This window comes from Pygocentrus nattereri, chromosome 9 (genome assembly GCF_015220715.1).
Source record: "Pygocentrus nattereri isolate fPygNat1 chromosome 9, fPygNat1.pri, whole genome shotgun sequence".
NCBI classification, from domain to species: domain Eukaryota; kingdom Metazoa; phylum Chordata; class Actinopteri; order Characiformes; family Serrasalmidae; genus Pygocentrus; species Pygocentrus nattereri.
Window position 1 is genome coordinate 36802035 of NC_051219.1, and position 18379 is coordinate 36820413.

At 39.4% G+C, this 18379-nt stretch overlaps 1 protein-coding gene across 2 annotated transcripts in view; it reads left to right on the top strand.

Moving 5' to 3' along the window:
* The window catches only part of ephb2a (eph receptor B2a), a 72280-nt gene that overhangs the window by 11820 nt on the left and 42081 nt on the right, over positions 1-18379 (top strand). For both annotated transcript variants that reach the window (XM_017709668.2, XM_017709676.2), the window contains exons 2-3: positions 4660-4724; positions 5061-5745. In XM_017709668.2, the coding sequence (XP_017565157.1) occupies positions 4660-4724; positions 5061-5745 (750 nt within the window). The remainder of the gene's footprint in view (positions 1-4659; positions 4725-5060; positions 5746-18379) is intronic.

Genomic DNA, 18379 nt, shown 5'->3' on the forward strand with positions numbered 1-18379 from the left:
GACACACTGTAAAAAAAAAAAAAAAAAAGAATAGTTGTTTTACCTTAGAGTTTGGGTTCAGGCTGCCTTCGAATATTGAGTTAATTGAATTTTAAATAGTAAGTTAATGAAGGAAGAATCTGTTTTATGCCTTATCAGTGTATTATTTGAAGTTTGAATAAATCAAAATTTTAAGTCAGCCTGGACACCAACTTTTAAAGTTTGCATTTGCATTTTACATTTTAAGGCATTTTGCTGACGCTCTTATCCAGAGCGACTTACAATTTGATCAGTTTACACAGGTAGGCGAGGCGGTGTTAGGAGTCTTGCCCAAGGACCCTTATTGGTATAGTGTAGGGTGCTTACCCAGGTGGGGATTGAACCCCAGTCTACAGCGTAGAAGGCAGAGGTGTTATCCACTACACTATACCAACCAAAGTTAAAAGATTCATGTAGGGAAGAGATTCATGTACGGCACAGCAAGGCTGAATAGACCCCAAAGAAAACCCAGAAGACACGTGTAGGTTCACTGGTGGTTTTGGATAGGAAATAAAATGTCTATATTTGTGTTGTAGACATTGTGATCCCAGGTTTGTATCACCATAACTGTGAAAGTAATTACAGTAAGTTTATCTACAATGAACCGTTTCACATTGAACCTCTCAATGACTTTGTTTACATATCAACTAATTATTTTATTAATTATCAATGACCTATGCAGAAATGATGAAAAATTGTCTGGTGAAACTGTTGATTCTCAGTATGTTAATGTTAAGGCTAGGTTTAACACCAAGGTTGGGGTTAGAATTAGGTTTTGGATTAAGGTAATGTCAGAGTTAGAGTGAGTGTTGAGGTGAGGCAAAATTAAGATGAATAGATATTTAGTTGAAGGTTTAAGGCAAAGTAAGTATCTATGAGGCAGACTGTCCAGATCAAGTCTTACCTACTTTGAAACTCCAGTAGATTTGATGTTTTGGTTAAATAGTCTTTACTGACTAATATGATTGTTAGTTCTCAGTTGTCATGTATAATAACATGATGTTCAAATAACAGAACCTAATCCTGTCTTAAATATATTAAATATTGTAGCACTGGGTGAGGACTTGCAGCATTTTTGGCCATATTTTTTCTTTCTTTTCTTTTTCCTATGTTACATTTTAAATGTATACATCAGATTTCTTCATAAAATGGTTATTTGAATTATTTATCATGCTAAAGTTTGGGTCAGGATACATTTTACACATTTTTACAGCTGAAATTACCATCATATAGTTAAACTTGAGGTATCTTTCTATTGGACTGTATGGTGGCACAGCTGTCTGTGCTTTTGACCTGTTGTACAGAATCTCAGCTTTGATTCCCAGCAGTTGCTAATCACTAGCTAACATGTTATTGGTAATACTTTGGCTGATACCAATGAAACGGCAGGTCATCAGTGTCAACCTATATTATCAGTCCCCCAGTATATTGATAGGGCTCTAATCTTGACTGACTGGTACACAGCGAAGGGTAAATTCCATATTCATCCATACTATTGATGTGTTTTTCTTACTGCAGCAGTAATATTACCCAATGTTCTTTGTCTGCTAATGCAGCAGTGTGCTATTTTTGACGAGGTCAGCTGTCCTCAGTGCGTGTCCTGACTGAAGGCCCTATGACTTCATTGATTTGATTTGAAAGGAAACCCAGGCTGGTGGGCTTCTTTAGTGTGGAGGAGTGTGTTAACAACTACTGCCATTTTTCAGCTGTGGTTTCAGACCCATTTGACAAAGTCACCTGCACTGTGCTTAAACCAGGGGCACCCTGAAAAGTCTAGTTTCTGTATTTATGCTATAGCAGTGAGCTACCATCTTGCCTTCTTAGCAGCATCCTTGCTTTCCCTTGTAGTATCCAACTAATATGATTAGCATAGATGCTGTAATAAAATGAAATGAAATAAACAAACAAAACAAATGTGGGACTGAAAGTTGTCTCTTGGCACGCTGACCTAAAAATCGGTGAAGACTAGCCACGTTTCCACTGGGATTAATCCAGTGTGGCGTACAGAGCGTGGCTCAGCCTGTAAGGATTATATGTGCTGGACTTGCGCTCTCGTTGCCCTACTTTTCATTAAAATATCAGCGACAGAGAGACAGCAAGAGAGAGCGAGAGAGAGCGTGCGAGAGAGAGAGAGAGATAGAGACAGAGGGAGGGAGGTGTATTGCAGGAATGCTTGGACAGATGGAGTGGGGGTTTCATTTAACTGTACCACGTGGAGAGAAATGCTCTGACTTTCTCTTTGCAAGTCTGTTCTATTTCATGATGATATTTAAAGAATCAGATTTTAGGTCTCTGCTGACTAGATTGAGTTAATATTTTGGACTGCAAGAGATTGTGGGATTGTCGCATGATCTGCTTGGCCACATGCGCTGTCATATACTCATAGTTTGACCCCCAGCAGTGGCGGTGTGCCTTAACAGAATAGGATTGTCCCTTAGCTGCAGAGGCTACTAAAATATAAATGAGCCACTTAAAGGCAGGGGCTGTATTGAGCCTGTGTTTAACAGGGATCGCAGGATTTTTTGTCACAGGGTCTTCTGGCTTCCATCTCAGGAAGTCTTCCTGCACCTCGCCAAGTCCTGATTCAGAAATGCAGTGGGCAGTCTCTGTCCAGAACGCTGTGGTCTTCTATAACCAAAGATAAAGACTGTAAATTCACAAAGTGTAAGTGGTTTCAGGCTGCAGGGGAGTTTTTTTTGTTTTAGGAATATTATGGAATGTTTTTAATAGACAGTGAGAATCCTTTCAGTTTATGCAAGTGTTTTTTAAACTTAATCTTTTTATAGTATAAAATCTAACTCTATTCCATGTATAGGGTGTATTGCCTAACCCCTTGATTATAAAAGCTGAATATTAATATCTGTATCTAACAAGGAGTAATATTAATCGAGGATGCACCAATATGGGAATTCTGGGCCAAGGATACTGGATTATCGTCATGTATATATCTGATGCCGCTACATAAATTTAGTGGGGAGCTCTCAGAGCCTTCTAGGCCTTCAGAGGCCTAATAATATCTGTGAAATAAAAAATACATGTCTGTAAATTTAAGTTGATTTTAATTTAATTTAATAATAAAACACCTGAAGAAAAATGTCCAATCAGGGTTTTTTTCATGCTTTCTAGGGAGTACAGCCAAACTCTCCCATTGGTTAGGACTTCAGGTGCTGAAGGCAAGGCCTAACGTGTCAGATTAGCCACTGACATTGTTAGCAATTGACAGAGAAATGAACCAATGGTGCATGGAATTTGTTGAGGAAAAATACCATCTAGGTCTTCTAGAAATGCTAGATATGTAACGGATTGTGAGAACACATGCTAGCCTGATACATGAGTTTCAGTCAGATGTTAGAAATGGAAGTGAGAAGGTAACAGCAGTGAGCATTGTCATAGAGGTTTGACGTTTATGGCCCTAATTGAAAGCTTAGGAAGTTTTAGGAAGTGTAGAAATTGGAACTAAAACCTCCTGGATTAGCATTACAGAGAAACATAACGTTTATTTGTACTAAGAAAAGGCAGACATTTAGTGCAGTAGCCCAGCATTACCTAAACATTCTACTCTTCTAGAGCACAACCACTATGTCATTAAATATCTGTTTAAAGCCGTCACTGCCAATGCAGAGATGATTCCGATATGCAATCCTTGTATAAATGCACTGGCATCCATATAAAGCACTCAGCCACTGTATTAAAGTTGGGGGCAGACTGCCTAATTCATTTTCTTAATAGCCTCACTTTGTTCACTCCATATCCACAATTGCTTGTCTCAATCGAGTGCGCAAGTTAACGAATGGATGGTCAGTCTGTTCATCAAGAACTGTTGGCTCCAATCCTGCGTGTGCAGGATTTTTGGTGATTTGGCACACCTGCTGTAGTTCCCTCCCGTGATTTAAGATCATTCTTGTAAAACATACTTTTGTTTGACAGTTCCAAAGCAGTATAATGTGCAATATTCTTCATTTCCCTCCCTAGAAATCACCTTGTGAGGGCTTGTGGTGGAGTCCCGTTTCTACAGACTCGGCAAATGTGCAGCCGTAGTTGGGCATAAACTGACTGAATAATTGAAAATGTGTCAGACTCCAGGGCCATTTCAGAGCAGTTTCATCCTGCTTGCAGTGAAAGAGGGAAAAAAAGTACCCTACCATGGTGAGAGACTGAAGAGTAGCGATGTGTCGGCCAGCTTTTTTATCAGCCCACACCTGCTCGACCTGTGCTAAGATAAATATCTTGTAAACTCAGATCCACCAGGCATGGCATCCTCACTACTAGACGTTACAAGTGCGAGATGTAGGGGAGCAGATGTCGGAAAACAATGTGATCCATCAACTGATGGTGCTAGACACCTTTAATCCGATAATGACCCTGTCTCACATCCTTTTATTAATAGTAAGAGATAAGAGAGAGGCAAGCTAGCCTCATAAAACGAGCCATTGTTATTCCACACAGCACAATGTGACTCATTGCTGATTTAGCATTCAGGAAAGCTATTTATTATGGATCGTAATTATTGTCAAGAGGCTCCAGCCAAATTAACAACCTCATGAATGCCTGAATGCTCTGGAAAAAAAAATCTCATTACGGCAGCTGCATTGAAGTTGAATGTGCGTTAAACTCACGTGTCTCCACGTTGTGTTCTTTCAGATGTCTTGATGGACTCTACGACAGCGACAGCAGAGCTGGGCTGGACGATATACCCATCATTAGGGGTGAGGACTAGTGAACTGACCTACTCTGCTTTTTACATTTGTCTTATGTAAACTGAACGCTGTGCTCATTTACCTTATATAAACCCAGTGCTTCACTGCACAGATGCATAGTGACTCATGCTGCTCGATGCTTAAAATAGCATTTGAATTGAATCCAAATTAGGCATAATAAAATAGAATAAAGTTGCTGCTCTGTTTTCACAGTAATATGTACGCTCGCGTATTCCTATGTATTTCTGTGAAAAGAGGGCACTTCTGTAGCATGTCTAATGCCATGTTTTCACCATTATCAGGAGACATTACTAATTCACAGTCTCTGCTCTGCTCTGCTTCCAGTGGGAGGAGGTGAGTGGCTATGATGAGAATATGAACACCATCCGCACCTACCAGGTGTGCAACGTCTTCAACAGCAGCCAGAACAACTGGGTGCGCACCAAGTACATCCGGCGACGGGGGGCTCAGCGCATCCACGTGGAAATGAAGTTCTCGGTGCGAGACTGTAGCAGCATCCCCAACATCCCAGGCTCCTGCAAGGAGACATTCAACCTCTACTACTTTGAATCCGACTCGGACACGGCCACCAAAGTGTTCCCTGCCTGGATGGAGAACCCCTGGATTAAGGTGGACACCATTGCAGCTGACGAAAGCTTCTCCCAGGTGGACCTTGGGGGGCGTGTCATGAAGATCAACAGGGAGGTGCGCAGCTTCGGACCTGTGTCTCGTAACGGCTTCTACTTGGCCTTTCAGGATTACGGGGCCTGTATGTCGCTCATTGCTGTGCGCGTTTTCTTCCGAAAGTGCCCCCGTGTCGTGCGCAACGGGGCCGTCTTTCCAGAAACTTTGTCAGGGGCCGAGAGCACTTCCTTAGTGGCGGCTAGGGGAACCTGTATACCCAATGGAGAGGAGGTGGACGTGCCCATTAAACTGTACTGCAATGGAGACGGGGAATGGTTGGTTCCTATTGGGCGATGTATGTGCAAAGCAGGACATGAAGCAGTGGAGAATGGCACCATCTGCAGAGGTGAGTTACTCTGATTGTTTACAGTTATTGACCAAGGCTGGATTTGGTTTAATTTAACTTTTAAATGATTGAGTCATTGGCAACCCTTGACCTCATTTGCCCCACTGCCACACCCATTTGTTCAAAAACGTAACGACCAAATATGACCAATGTGAAAGTCATTCTTACTTGAACAACTGGAATAGATAAAATAAAAGACTTTGATGTAGTAAATATTGTTAAAGCTACACTATGTCCAGAATGCCGTGGTCTTCTATAACCAAAGTTAAAGTGTAAATGGTTTCAGGCTGCAGGGGAGTTTTTTGGTTTAGGAATATTATGGAATGTTTTAATAATGCCTCTCTGTTGGAAGTGTGTAATGGCACAAGGTTTTACCTTGTTATTTTTCTCCTGACTCAGTAATGCTACTTCAGTTGTTACTTTTAACGAAATATCTTACTTTGTAAAGTGTTAAAGTATCAAAATATAGTGTATGTATATATGTGTGAGTGTGTGAGTGTGTGTATGTGTGCATGTGTGTGTATGTATGTGTGGATTATTATTTTGGATCTTGCAGTGTTGCACTGGAGAGAATCTGGTTTTGTTGCACATCAGTAAAGTGTTTCTGCACAGCTGTAAATAAAGTATGTTCATAGTTTTGTTCCCCGCTGCTCGTCTGTCTCTTTCAGCAACAGTCTCTGTAGCACAGTGACAGCAGGAATCACATCCGAGGACCTCTTGTTTTACGTCATGTTGGACTCTTTTGTTTGGCTAGTTGAGTTGTAGTTGAATGTCTTGTAAAGCCAGACAGAGACTGCATGATTTTAGACATCTTTTTCTTTGCTGACTCACACTATACGTTTGAATAAATCATCGTGACCAGACAAAGCCTACAATTTATATTCTCACACTGTAGAAAAACACTGTCTGACTGACATGCTATGTGAAACGCAGCCCCTACATACAGCTCTGATGTGTTTGTGCTTTCATATAGTGTATGTCTGGTGGAAATATGCCACGAGAAAAAGTTTAAAGTGAGGAGTGACCAGTGACTTTGCGCCTAACGCAGTGCACATCAGCTGACTTCAGTGTGCGAGGACATGGATGTTCACTGTCACTCGGCTTACATCACATGTTGGATACATATGAGATACTGGTATCATAGGATTTCATAGGAGTAGGAGTAGGAGTAAATAAGCATGATATCAGGGCCCATAATCGATACCAGTATTGACATCGATAGAGAAAATCGTGCAAAGAACAGTTAAAAAAAAAACGGCGCTCATACTGATCTAACCTTTAGGAGACACATTATGAGAGGACTTTGTGGGGGGCAGTGCAACTCTTCCAAAATGCCTCTTCTTTGGGGATGACACATGTGTGCCACCTGAGAAAGCTAACCGCGCTACTTTGAAGTTAATGTGAGCATCGCAGCGCAGCAGCCAGCAATCTGTAGAAGCATCTAATCATGCTAATTTGAAAGTCATGGTTAAAAATCTTTGTGCCAACGTCATCTAAACATCTAGACTGATATTTTGAGGCAGCTGTTTTTGTCCTTTTGTCCATTTGGTACACATTCATGTAAGGTTTTAGAGAGTAACTTTGAAATAAAGTAATAAAAAAGTGGGATTACATTTCCCACAATGTAACAATCATATTACAGTTTGAGAGTTTTATAAACCAGCTACACATACAACACTGTTCATACACTTTTGATATTTCACTCTCCTTCCTATTTAGGGCTGTATAACTCCAATGAGTGAATAATGAATAAGTTACTACTTAGTTCTTAATCAACAAAGTGTGTTACATGACTCTGATTTCAGATGTGACCGTGCTTACAAGTAAGAAGTTTCTTTGCCCTCTCTGCATGCGGATGCGTGGTACAGTCATGCAGCCCCTGCAGTTATAAAACACTCACTCTCTGTGGAATGATTAGAGCCAGAAAGACATCAAGCCATTATGTCTTTGCCTCTATCTGTCTCCATTTCGCCATCTCTTTGTCTCCACTTACAATCTGTGCAGAGCCTCTGTAACGGCACACATGTGCCGTGCAAACATACGCATCCACAGTTAACCCAGCATAGTAACATGATGTTTTGCTGTCTGGGTAGTAATGCATGCCATGGGTCGTCTTCATTCTGTAAGAATAATGGAACAATAATGAATAGAAATCCTTCAGTTGGTGGTAATGCTAATCCTTCAGGCAGCGGTAATGTTATCCTATGGAAGGATTTAGGGAGAAGGTGTTTTTTCCCCTTCTCTCAGCTCTCCGCAGATATGATTACATTCATAGAGAGCGGCGCTGCAATGAGGAAATGGTTTTGGCAGAGTTCTCCTGGGCACTGTTGACAGAATATAAATTACTAATGTCCCTCCATCTGGAGCAGTTGATGGATGGAAATCGGCAATATCCTCGGCGAGCACGCGGCAGATTGTCTCTTTTATTTCCCCTGGTGTTAATCCCCCTCGCTGCCACTGCTTTAATGACACTACTAATTGACTAATTTGGAGTGTGGAGGGGGAGCAGCGTGGACGCTTCAACACAGCTCTCCCTGGTGATTCCATTCAAATATCAAGCACAACTAATATATCCCCCTGTGGTAGTTAACCAAGAAGTGCATGTAGACAAAGGGAGTTAAAATTTTCTGGCATCACTGGGAACATTCAGTAGTTATTCTCATTAACGGGAGGTAATGATAGAATGATTTAATTGTTTGTAAGCTTGTCGTATCGGCCTTTTGTAGTATTTTTAGAGCAGATCAATGCAATAATCTTTTTGATTTGGTCTCTTGTGTCCTACAGTCCTTCCCCAGGCTCAGTATTTAGTGGAAGACATGTTAATAACCCTGATTCTTGAATTATGGAAGGCAAGGTCTGGGAACAGCTGGATCTCATATCCTTGGAATGGCGAATGTACGGATGGGAAAATTCTAGGCCAGTGCTGATAGTTGGCTGTATCTACATGTGCCATTAATGCATAATATATTTAGCCCAAAATATAGGTATTAAAAGATTACTAAATATAGGTGATATTACTAAAGAATTAGGTTTAACAGCATTGTGAAACTAATGGGCCCGTATGCTACATGTTTTTGTAAATAATTTTATTAGTAAGGTCCACTTACAGCTTTTATGCAGATGTACACACCTCAAAAATCCACTTTCTTGTCCTCTCATTATCCCTTAGAATTAAACAGACTTTTATTGTTGTCTTCAAAACTAAAAAAATACCTAATATTTTGTCTCATTCTAAAGGCAGTCCAGGCTGAACCACTCACGCTCTCAATGCGAACGGACAGGGTTAAACTCTTGTAGCATGAATAGGGCGATATATGTGTATGTGTGTTGGTTTTTATGACTTCACAAATCAAATCAATTCAAATTGGGCTGTTTTGCAGCTTCGTTTCCACACTGTAAAATGTAACAATTCTGACTAACATAATAAATAACATCATTTTTTGGTTTACTTTACTTGTTAAAATGACTAATACAAATCTAGTAACACTTACTTTTTCTTGTCTAATCCTTAGCTGCTTAGATAAATCTAGTTAGCACCAGTTAATTTAGAGAAGTCCTACAGACTGAAGAGTCTTTTCCCCAAAAATGCATTTTACATGTTTGTTATCCTCACCATGATGGCGTTTTGCGTTCAGGTTAACCAGTTCAGCCTGGAGCCAGGAAAGCTAACAGAATGGCAGGTTTGCTTTAAGCTATTTGAGTCCTTTGACTCCTGTAAACAGTCCATTTAATAAAATGGAGTTGTTTTAATTGATCCCAATACATTACACAAGGAGTATGCATTCAACTTGATCTAATTCGAGTAAGCACTACCTGAAAAGGTACTGTGTATGTATATGTATTCTTCAATTTTTCAAGCCAATAAGATTGCATAATTTTTCTACATAATGTCCGTTACAGCGCCTAAATAGGCAGTGCATAAATAGGCTGACTTTTAAGTGAAAGGTACATTAACATCTTTCATCAAAGTTTACATACTATAAACTTAGGTTTTATTTAAAAAAGGAAGGAAATTAGTTTTTTCCATGATTAGAACCCTTTACAAATTAGGCATGCAGAATGATTGAGAATATGGGCTAATTAAACATTTATAGCAAGCAAAATATTGATCAAATCCTTGTGTTACTCCAGTACTTGCTATATATATATATATATATATATATATATATATATATATATATATATATATATTTTTTTTTTTTTTTTTTTTTTTTTTTTTTTTTTTTTTTGCCGGTACCATTCAAATCCAATTAGGGATGCATCAAACCGATGCTGGAATTGGGTGTTGGTCCGGTATTGTGCTCATTTACTTGTACCCGTAATCATAAAAATTCACTGATTCACTGAACACAGTGAAGGAGGCTCTGCTGTGTTTCAGACTTCATGACAGTCGTCCACAAAGTTGCTGGTCACTTTAAGCATTCTACCTTGGTAGATTCCCACCAGGGATGCGGAATAGAATGTGTGATTGTAGCCTGTTTTTAAAAGCACAAAAGCACAATCCCTACCGCTTCCCCAGTACGAGCAGAGACACATAGGCCAGCCAAACAGAGGAAAAAAGATCTTTGGTACCAAAGTCTGTATAAGCTGACTTAATGTTTATATGTACAGAACAGCCAGGTATGGAGGGGCTCCCGAGTGGTGCAACCCAATCACCAAGAGATCGCGTGTCTTTTTTTTTTTTGGGTAAAATAGGGTGTAGAGAGACTCTATTGCCCTCAGCATTTCTACTCAGTACTCGGCACGCAGTGTGTTACTTTGAATGAAAAAACTTTCTGTACATGCTGCTTTTCCCTTAACACCTCAGTTAGGCTAAGCATTGTCGTACCGTGTGAGTATACAATTTGTAGACTTTGTCTGTACATGATAGTCTATTCAAACACAGTTTGAGTCACCAAAGAACAAGATTTTTAGCGTCACAGAGTACATGACTGGCTTTAGAGGGCATTCAACTACAGCTCAACCAGCTAAACAAAAGGCTCCGAGAAGACATGAAACTCCACACGCACACTCGTCGGATGTTATTTCTGCTGTCATTGTGCTGCAGAGACTGTTGTTGACAGACACGGGCAAGGAGCAAAACTATGAATTGTACGTTACTTAGAGCTGCTTTTCTGACCAATCCTGCTCTTCTCCACTGCAGCACTACTTGATCCAAGGTAATTAATGTAGCATAGCTTGCTACTGCACTTCCTTTAAAATCAGCTAGATTTCAATGATTAACTATTAAAGGTACATTGCCTTCATTCACACTAAGTGTTTGATTCTAAGTAGGTCACTCAGTATGATTTCGGACTCTGTATCGGCGAGTACTAAAAACGTGTTCATACTCGGCCTGAAAAATGGTATCGAAGCGTCCCAATTACCAATACAGGACAGATTATATTATTCTACCTAGAAGGAGCTGGCTAGACTGTCTTATGCCTGTTAAGAAGTCAAGGGCAAAAAGAGACTTTACACCTCGAGCAGTTACACTGGAGTCCCTAATTCAGGTAATCCCTCTAACCTTTTCCTCTCTTCACAAACATGCAGAGATGTGTTACAGCAGAGCCCACCTGGCCGTCACTCTATATGTGTTTACTGATCAAGGACATGTGTTTTGACCTGGCTTCCGAACCACTGAATGTTTTAATGTGCTGATTAAAAATTGAACATGCTCCTTCTTTTCTGCAGTAAAAAAAAATGAAGAAATAAAATAAATCTTGCATGGACTAAAATACACTCTTAATGGGAACTCTACATGAGGGAAATCCTTTTTACTCCACGATCAAACTTAATCTGTGTCTGATAACTAGCCCTTAGAGTATAGAATTGCACATGAATGGATTAACTCTGCTTTAAGTAGATGGCATGCAGCCAAAGCAGTGTTTCTAGCCAAGCTTGCAGATGTATGCAAACATGATGAGAATTCTATCATATACTGTTACAGCTTCAAATCAAGATCGTCGTCCCTGGGGGATTATGATGCACATTCAATTCATCATGTTAGTTTACAGTTGCAGACTGAGGCCGCAGTTTGTGTCCCATAGGTCCTGTTTACGAGCCTGAGACGAGCAGAGATTAAAACCAGGCTGAAACCTTGTAGTAGTAATGAATGTTATTAGGACAAGGAGTTTAAACCTTTAAGCTATGCAGCTATACGGTGAGGCACTTCTGTCTTTTCGAGGGCACTGCTGTCAGTCCAGCACAGCAGTAGAAGGACACATGGAAAACTGATACAGTGACCTTAATGGTGCTCAGCTACTGGTCCAGGGCGGCTCCGTCTATGTATTTGCATTAGCTGACTAATTTGTTCACAGCAGTGTGAGGCATAGAGACCTCCCGGATTTTCCACGTTTCATGTCGGTGCTGTGAAGATGGACATGAGTACCGTGGGTATCCTGTTAACCTTGTCTCACCGTATCGCTGGAGGTACCTTCAGAAACTTGGGAGGTGCTGCCCTAAACGCTTTTAAAAGCATTTAAGTATTAGAGCGAGGCCTGTAGTTTGGGCTTTAAATGTCAAAACCTGCACACCTATGAGATTTTATTAGAGCGTTAGTCAAGCCAACAGTAATTCATGTGAGTGTTTTGGCTGATTTAGATTTGGACATTTAAAGCTTGTAAAGGACATTTCAGGTTTTCTTTAAATTTGTAAAAGACATTAACACACATTTGACCTTTCAGACCTTTAGAGTTGCTCACAGAGCCCATAGAGCTGCTGCCATTGTAACGTCTGACTGAAACACATTTGTGATGTATCTGGAACTTTAAGCAATCAGAACCTGAGTGGATGATTCAAGTATCGTTTCCTAATCCTGATAGTGGTTACTCTCACACATTAAGCTAACCTATAGGAGAGCTAGCTGGACTGTATCTCCCAAGATACCACAAAGAAAACTTTTCTTTTTTGTTTCCAACCAAAACTTAACAATAAAATAGGAGTATTGCTACAGTACTACTAATGTTACCATCAGTAATGCTAGTTGTAAATACAACTAACACTAATAATTATTTACAGATGTATTTTTTATTTCACCGAAATCACGCTTTCTATGAAGGCTGAGATGGCCCTGAGAAGGATTCTTATATCACTATATAAAAGAAGCAATATACTGCCTTTATTGTTGGATACACTGCAAGCATTTCTGAGTGAGCGCTCTCAGAAACATTCTCTACATTACAAACATTCTCTATATCAGAAACATTTTAGAGATCAGACACTTGACACTGCCAGAATAAATATACGTTGATATTATAGCATTGATTGTTAAAGCAGAAGAATATATTAAACTATTTTGTAGATTTAGAAGTGGAGGCATGAAAAACATTCCAGCTTCGTATGCATGCCAGGCTGATTATATTCGGAATGTTTAAATTGGTATGGAAATGAATCACTTAAAATGACATGTGAGATGATTTAATATTGCTAGTGCTGTTACACTGTATTCTAGAGTGGTGCGACTGTATATGTACAATCGCATGCGAATGTTTGAATAACCCCTGGTTAAATTATATGTTCAGTTGCTTTTCTAAGTAAAGAGAAGTTAAACATCCTCTATAGAGAACTGAAATATGGTACTTTCCTGCATGTTTTAGTGTATAGTTTCTGTTTATTTGCTGAATTGAACATATTGGGAAAGAAAACATGAAATATGGAACATGCCATAACTTTTGCACAGGCCACATCATCTCTTATTTTTCCCAATATGCAAAATTCAGTGAATAAACAGTAATTGTGGATTCAAATTTGCAGCGGCTTGTGCTCCATAGAGGATGTGTACATTTTTCAAAAAAAAAAAAAAAAAAAACACGAGAGGCACCCAAACTACTTAGGTGTGTGTATAGTTGAGCTTTTAGAATACATTTAAATATGTAACTAACAATAACTAAAAGTAAACATATAAATAACTAAATAAGACAAATATGTAAACAATACTTTTATATGAAAAAGTGTCAGTGAATCTCTTAAAATACTCTTTCATACTTCACCCACTAACTCAACGAGATGATGTTACTGAACTGTTTTTATGTTTGTGGATTGTTTTTATCCTTATTTCATGTCCAGGGAAAATGACCACCAAGTGCGAGTTATTGAGATGTTTCTGAAGAGATTAGATATAAAGTAATCCAGTTGCATAAAGAAGGAGAGAGTCAGAGGAGAAGACGTGAAAGAAAAACAGGAGCTCCCAAAACTGGAGTTCAAAAATGATTAGCAGAAACAGAGAAAGTGGGACTCTTAAAACAATCATGCAGGAGCTGGTAGACCAGAAAGACCATTAGATAAGCAGTGCTTAAAGCTTTCATCTTTGAGAGAGAGAGGAGAAAATCAAGCTTCACTCATTTCAGATCTGAAAACATTGGAGGTTTTAGTCCATCCTTTCAGTGTGAAGAGTCAACAAGGATTGTAGCTGTCAAAAAGCCATTACTGAGAAAAGGAAATAGACAAAAAGAAGCTGCTGGTGTTCTCAGAAAAATGGCCTGACCACCCTAGAGTCCAGACTTCAATGTCATTGAATGCATTTGTGTAACATGTGAACAGAATCGCAGACGCTCGCAGGTAAAAGGAGAGGAGATTTAATACCTGAGGTAATCAGGAGAATCCCCAGGGGGAGAAAACATATATCCAAGTCCAAGTTCAATCCAAAGTCGTGATACAAAGCAGTCCAGACAGGCAGAGGTACACAAGGGCAAAACAATACACAAAACCAGGTCAGGAATAGCGAGAAGTCGATACACAGGAAATACACCATAGATAAACCACTCAGTAATTGCATGGGAACAATACCTCACAAAGAGTCCAAGTAAAGTCCCAGCTTATAAAGAAAGAGACGGGAGTCCATCAGGTGCAAGTCATTAGAATTCCGGCGACTGTGATCGCTGACAGGTGTGGGGGAAGATCACATGATCCTCCCGAGCATTCTGGGAAGTGGAGTCCGACTTCCCCGTTGACTGCGTGACAATTTGGAATTATTTGGATTGTGAAAAACAGAAAATGCAGCCAACTTCTAAGACTGAACTTTGCAGGTGTGGAAGAATATATCATCAGATTTCTGATCTGATATTTCTGATATTCTTCATATATATATATATATATATTTCTCTGATAGATTGCTCCTGAAAAGAATGGAAGCTGTAATGAAGGTAAAGGATGCAGAGAATAAATAATGAAAATTTTGATTTGTTTCTGTGTTTTTTGTATTTAACATGATACAGATGCAGAAAAATTTGACACTTTTACTTACTACCCATTTTGACTGGAAATAAATGGAGGCCTGACTTTTCCACAGTACTGTACAACAACATATTTTAAAATCACACTTAAACCCTCAAAAAAGGTTTTTTGAGAAAGCCTTGGATCTTTCCTTTACAAGGACACATCACCACTTACATAAACACCAAAGATGACAGAGAAACATGACATATTGTATTTGTTTGATTCCGTTGTTTACTTCATTTTCACATGAATAAAATACATTACCAAAGTATGTAAACAAATAGACAAACTTGTGTTGATGTAGTATGTTTTATTCATGTGGAAATGATGATGTGCACTTCTGAATCCAGTAAATTCAACACACAATTTTTTTCCCCAGTCATTTTTGGTGCTTATACTAGGTGTCAGGAAGACGTGGCGCCTTTCCTCTGATGTTGGAGATCAGCTTGCATGTTGATGATGGTGTGATCGTGCTGAGATTGTGAAGTCTGGGAAGTCCCAGGATAAACACGTTAACTCAGAGAAGCAGAAAAGTAGAGCACTGGAGACAGTCCTCAGAACCGGCTGCAGCAGAGACACACTAACCTAATCTCATCAGCACAGCTGGGAGAGGCACATTTACTCCACATCTTCATATGAATAGAAATAGATTAAGTTCTTTCACCTTGGGGGGATGAAAGGAAACACCAAAGCACTTTCAAATGAAATGGAAATTCAGCATGTAACGATGGAGATCTGATTATGGTAAAACAATGCTGCACAAATTGCACAATTAAGACAGGTAGAGCTGAGATAAGCCAAAACGCTTTCTACCAATTTAGTTATGCCCTAAACCAGCAGATCCAACAGGTCCGTTATAAGGTTATTAGAGACCATTTGTGAGATTCAAAAACAGCAGCTTAAGCTCTTCACGAACCGTTAGAGCCTTTGAAATAGGTTATATGGTTGTATGAGGAAACAGCAAGTCTGAGATGTTTGTATTCCTTTTCATTTTTGGGTGAAATTCTTTTTTTGATGTGGTCTTTTTGTGATGGGAGCCCAATATAGAAATTCTAGCCTGTGATTGGCACAAAATTAATCATATACAGTGGAAAATCATGTTAGATTCCTTGCTGATCTATAGACTAAAGGGGATATAATGAGAACAATAACACATTTCTAATAAATAATATTAATAAAGGGATATAATAATAAATATTTAAAATAGTATGACCAAAGCTGCTGTTCTGTATTGGTTTCAGTGTGTTTCTCTCACTGTTACTATATTTGTACACCACTTATTTTGTACATTTTGCTGCATAGGATTGCTGACAGAGGACTGTACGCATTTTGCCAGGGATGGTTGGGAAGTTAACTTTAGTCTGACAGGTAATGACGGTTTGGAGGCAGTTGATGTTGAGTGTCCAGCCAAGCTTTTTTATTGTCGTAGCTATGAGCAACTTTAGAAACTTGCTGATTTTGCCTGTTTAATTCCTGAGACGCTTCCATTTACATATCACTGTTGTCTGATCAGAACCTCGTATCTCCAGCATTAGAACATACTTTACTTTTAATGTAAGTCAATGGAACCCGACTATTTTCCAAGTAATTTTGGGCCGTTTCTTTTAGTCCATTCATCATGGAATTTGCACGCAATATATAGGACCATGGGTATTTTCAAATTATGTCAAAAACAACTTATATGGAGATACAAGGTTTTGTTCCAACAGCAGTGATATAAAAGTGGACTAAGGCAGTATCAAGTACAGTTGCTCAGTGTCAAAATTACTCTATAGCTGAACATCAGCTTGGCTGATTGGGCAACTGATTTCCACAGCTGTTGTAACAACCTGATATTTCACTTGCCTGAGCTTTCAGGCAATTGTAATGTTGAACTTTGTATAATCATCATGCATATTGTATTTAAACTAATCAAGTAGGACTCATTTAACTGTTGGAAAAAGGGGTTGAATTCTTAAACCACGCAATAGAAAATAATCTGATCGTGAATGGTTTTACTGTGGTAGCCAGATGAGCTCTCCCATTGGTTGGGACTTCATGAGATGAATTGAAGGCCTAACATGTCAGATTAACTGCTTACATAATTAAGAATTAGGACAGAAGAATCAACCAATCATATTTTGATTTCTAATGATTGAAACCATCTTTGTGAGAAAGAAAGTCACTCTAGGCCCTCTGGAAGTCCTAGATATGTCACTGCCTGCGAGTAGGAGTGGTAGCCTAACTAATGTGTTAGCATGCTTAAATGCATTAGCGTTTAAGTCAGATGTTAGAAATAGAGCCTTTACTGAAAGTCACTATGTTATATGTTCATTTCTGTTACAGCCTTCGAGTAAAACCTGGAATGTGCTTTACAAGCTGCAAATATTTGTGTTTAATCTAGAACAGGTATAAAATGTTTGTGTGAATCATTGTTAGCTTAGTGCTAACATAGCCCGAAAATCCTATAGGGGCGCTAGCAGAAAGTTGCACTATTGTAGACATATTTTCTCTCATTTTTACACCGGTTTTTTGTGGCTGAACAGCAAAAAATGCATTGAATCGGACATTTTCAGTTCTGAATTGATACACTTTCATATGTGGTACTGAAATCCAATCCGTATCTGATCTGCGGCGATGCCACTCAGTCTGAACAGCCAGATCGGAATTCAGGCGACTTTTACGTCAGTACAACTCGACGTTTGTCATCATTTCACGCTGCTGAGACTCCTAAATATTCAGGCTGATGTTTCTGTACCAAAAAATTAGAGGAGACCCATCGCAGCCGCTGTTTGAAGAGGTTTAGAGCGAAGCAGCCGAGCGCAGCTAGAGGAGACCAACGCTGCAGCGCCAGAGAACAGTTTAAACAATCAGGGGACCCGAACCAAAGAAGTGGCGGTGGCTGAATAACGCACCCTTTTTATGGTGAACTCGAACACGCTGTGGGTGGTGAGCCCAGCTGTCAACCACTGGAACTTCATAATCGCTCCTGCTGTGTTGGCGAAGACAAAACCTGGAGCGACTAGTGTTCGCTAGTCTTCATGACTGTTTACCTCTGGACGAGCCATGCGAAGTGTTCTTTTGCGCATGCGGGTCGGTTTAGGAGCTGATCTATTCAGACTGATGTGGCATACAGATCACATTTAAAAGACAGTGTGAACAGGCAAACAAAACAATCGGATTTGGTGAGCAAATCAGATTTTGGCCACTTTTACCTGCTGTGTAAACGTAGCCTAGTCACTGTTTGTCACTGGTACCTGTTGTAGCCAAATTGTCACAAAAAATATTTCAATGCTGAAAATGCTAGATGTCGTTAGACTGAAAAATGTCTGAATAAATATTTAAGCATTTACTCTGTATACTAAAACTAAAAAGGTGTCATTATCCTTTCAAAGTAGACGTCTTTCCGAGTGGCATTTTATTGTCATATTCGTGATCAAATAGCAGTATACTGTCCTGC